The following is a 4,072-nucleotide window of genomic DNA, read 5'->3' on the forward strand; positions in this document are numbered from 1 at the left end:
ATATATATATATATATATATATATATATATATATAAACAATATAGGAGTATATGCATATATATGTACATGTATGTATATACGTTCATCCACATGTACATATAGATACATAACTGGATACATGACGTGGCAAAAGAACAAGGACAAAAATGGTAAACAAGGTGCAACAAACAAGCAGGCCACATAGAAACATCCCCTTCATCAGCTGCCACCATTAAAGCTCCGGCGTTAAGCATATATTGTAGATGTATGCATATACAAGCGCATACATGCATGCATGCACAACAAACACATTTTGTTCTTGGACAAGAAATGAAATAACAAATACAAGAGTCAGAAATATCGCTAAGAGAAATTAGTTGGGTCATGTGATCATTTTTTGTTAGTTGTGTTATATGGGTCATATCTTGTTAATTGGGTCATGTGGTCATGGCTTGTTTTTTTGTTTTGGACAATTGTCAGAGTCGGTTGAGCATCAGATGAAATATCTCGTGATATTTATTATTTCCGCGTTTTTCTGCTCGTTGTGAATTTTGACAAGTTTAACGTCATTTTACTCCTTCAGAATTCGATCTCAGTCTAGGGTGGTTGGCTGGTGGAATCGATAAAGCATTTATGAGATATCTTGTGCCATTTGTTCTCAGTGAACCAATATTCCTGTGAAAAAAATAATTGTACTAAATACCTGAGAAGCCTTATTCAAATATGGCTTTTCAGGTATTTAGTACTACATTAGAATATGGCATAGCAACTACTCACCGCTTGTAAGATTCTCATCCAGACTGTATTCTCCACAGGGTAATGTAAAGGACCGAATATTATTGCCATCTAGCATAAATGTCATAGACGTTTCTGTAGAAAAGACCTTGATTTCTGTTAGTTGTGAAGTCATTGACCAAATCTTTATGTGGATTCCTTTGGTATATTTGCAGAAAACATTTGGTATTAGAAAATGCGTCCCACTTGATTGGTTGCATAGCGATCCTGGAAAGAAAATAATGATGGATAAAACTTCAATCATAAAATAAAATTACCAATGATTTTCTGTTTTTGCAGAAGGGCGGATGCGGTATTTAACCAACGACCACTGTATATACAGGTATTATTTGATCACTCTCTAATGGTTAGCACGCCGGACAAAATGCTTAGTGGCATTTTTCTGGCTTTACGCCCTGAGTTCAAATACCACCGAGGTCTACCTTGCCTTTCATCCTTTCGTGATCGATAAAACAAGTACTAGACAATTTCTGGAATCGATGTAATCGACTACCTCCCTTCCTTGCGAATCTCAGGCCTTGTGCCTATAGTAGAAAGCATTGTTTTATCACTCTCTTGTCGGGAGCGGGCTGAATGGAACACAAAGTTTGTTTAAACGGAATCATTTTTCACAAGTTAGTCTAAAGTTTTCAGAACTCTATACAAATGAATAAATAAAAATAGGTGCAATCGATGTGGTTGCGGTTCAATTTGAATATTATTCGGTCGATGTTTCAAAGAAAAAAGCGAAAGGAAAACTTTGATCGCAGATCTGGTGATAAAGAATTGGGGTAACTGTTTATCACAACGGGTGAATTGTGAGAGTCTGTAACAGAAAAATGAGTGGGAGAGATTTGTGGATTAATTAGACCAAAGCAGAACTATGTAGGTTGGTCTGATCGTCTATAAACTTTATGATTAATTCATGTAAATTTTCTAACAAAATGACAACAGACAGCGCACATAATGTCACTGTACATGTAACAGTAATAAACGTGAAAGCAGTTTCAATCAGGTGGGACCACTGCGCATTATAATACCTTCTAAAGCCGTCTGATTTTCAACATGGCCAAGCATTTATTCCGCAACAGATTTCCTAATTATATAGGATGAAAGCATCAATTTACTGATGAAGGTTTTTCTAAATATCAGAATGTTTCAAAACGCGTGATAGAGTTCTAGTAATATCTATGAAACGGTTCTGCTTTTACACTCATAAATATCGCAGACTACATTTAAATGAATGCATCATCACTCGCCATCAAGTTCCAACCACTAACTGTTTCTTTTCTCTCTTTTATCGGTAATGTTACTGTAACAGCTTTTGAATCTCTGGAGTAGCTCAATCAGAGCCCCCCATCCGCCCAATTTCACTTAGTTTTTGTCTCTTCTCACATTAACTTTTAAAATATGATGCGTAATCCACGTATTAATCACTTAATCTATCTATCCCTTCTTATATATGAAGCTCTGTGCTATCTCTAATTCACTGTCTACAAATATATTGTTGTTACAATAAATCATAGGGTGAGTAACCTGCAAATCTTTGGCCACACGAGGCCCGTGTGGCCATTAAGTGCGGCGTTCTGGAGAAGTGTGAATTTTGTATTAAAATATACATAATTACGTATGACTAAAAATGTTCAGATCTTTCTAATGAGTAAGAAAAACATCAAATATATATATATTGTGCACCTTTCTTTATTTTTCGTGTGATTTCAAATTCAAAATTCTAGTCTCACCAAGATTTTTCTAGAAGTGATTATCTCCCTTACAATAACTGGCCACTAGGGCACGTTACATTTTTATATTTTTCATTACATATTTATTAATAGACTCGGATTATTTTCTAGAGCCAACTTAATATATACAGTCGACAACTTTTATGAATACACCGTATTGTAGTATCACACATGGTTTTATAAACGATGTAGGAGCTTCGCAATATGTTTCACCTTTATCATCATATTCCTCCTCCTCCTCCTTCCTCCTTCCTTCTTTTTCTCTTCCCCTTTTCTCCTTAGCATTGTCGATATCGTCCTCTTTGTCGTCGTCTCTCCCGCTACCATTTATAATTCAATGTATTAGTCAACCCACAGAGAATAAATCTATTTAATTACCTTTAAAGTGGTACGCCAAACATAATCCGATGCTCATGGTAAACACTGGAAAAGAAATGGAAATCTATCAGGAAACAAGAACTGCAATACGAACAAGCAGACACAAAGCAGCAGGCAGCACGATCGAATCCAACGACACGTAACACAGAATGGTTTCGCAATACGCCGAGGTCGACTTTGCCTTTCGTGATTGATAAAATAAGTAGCAGTTGAGCACTGGGACACTAGGACTTAACCACTGTCCCCAAATTTCTTGCCTTGTACCAAAAATTCTTCATTGAACTTTATATTTTCTTAAGACATAAAACGTCCATTAAATTCTTTATATAACAATATATTGTCGTACTCCTCGGTATTTTTGGAGATCAATGGCCATGCTAGATTAAGAACATTGAACCACATATATCCACGTTTTTATGCATATCTTCAATTAAATCAACATTACTCACTTGTGTGACTGATGTGCATTATACAAATCATTTAAAACATGCAATCTAAATTTTTCTGAGCTAAATTGTTTTCTATAAACTTTACTGATGATATGCATATGCTTAGAGACAGATTCAATCTCATTGACAAAACAAGCCACGGAGTTAGAGGTTGCTACGTAAGAAACTAAAATAAAGCTAATTGGACGCTCATTGTGGTACTAGATGTGTAGCTTTATTCCTCTGCCGTTTCAGTATTTATCTGAAAGCCTAAGCGAAGTCGTTCATCATACATTAGAGAAAGGAAGAAAATGGCTAAACATTTTGCTGTCATCGAAGACCAATCTCGACTTTATTGATACGCCTACGCCGACGTTTGTGCGGTTTTTCGCCTTTGAACCTCATTAATTTCTTGCCAATCACATCTATAAAACTGTTGAAATTTCGTTTATTGATAAGAAAGATTTGTATTATTCACAGAAAAGACATTTAATTGCTTCTGAGTCAAGTTCTTAGCAACGTCGCTGGTTAGCCAGCAGTTACAATCGTACTTAGGAAGAAGAGGAAAGAATTTTTAGTTTGGTCAATAGAGAAAATATTTTCTAGGGTCATGCTTTAAATACGCCGTATGAAAAAAAAATGAACATTTCAAGTAGTGCATCAAGGATCGACTGAGCTCTTAAACAAACACAGACACGCGCACACATGCAGACACTACATACATACATAGAGTTCCGTGCTTTGGCACTTATCAAAGGTTTATATATATA

At 35.7% G+C, this 4,072-nt stretch overlaps 1 protein-coding gene across 2 annotated transcripts in view; it reads right to left on the reverse strand.

The window, feature by feature from the left end:
- The window catches only part of LOC106870668 (uncharacterized), a 32,952-nt gene that overhangs the window by 13,740 nt on the left and 15,140 nt on the right, over nucleotides 1–4,072 (reverse strand). Inside the window, exons 2-3 of one of the 2 annotated variants that reach the window (XM_014916818.2) lie at nucleotides 2,875–2,919; nucleotides 758–982 (exon numbers count right to left, since the gene is read on the reverse strand). In XM_014916818.2, coding sequence (XP_014772304.1) covers nucleotides 758–982; nucleotides 2,875–2,919 — 270 coding nt within the window. The remainder of the gene's footprint in view (nucleotides 1–757; nucleotides 983–2,874; nucleotides 2,920–4,072) is intronic. The other variant, XM_014916819.2, reaches the window with a different exon arrangement.

The sequence above is a fragment of the Octopus bimaculoides genome, chromosome 7 (assembly GCF_001194135.2).
Source record: "Octopus bimaculoides isolate UCB-OBI-ISO-001 chromosome 7, ASM119413v2, whole genome shotgun sequence".
In the NCBI taxonomy this organism is placed as follows: domain Eukaryota; kingdom Metazoa; phylum Mollusca; class Cephalopoda; order Octopoda; family Octopodidae; genus Octopus; species Octopus bimaculoides.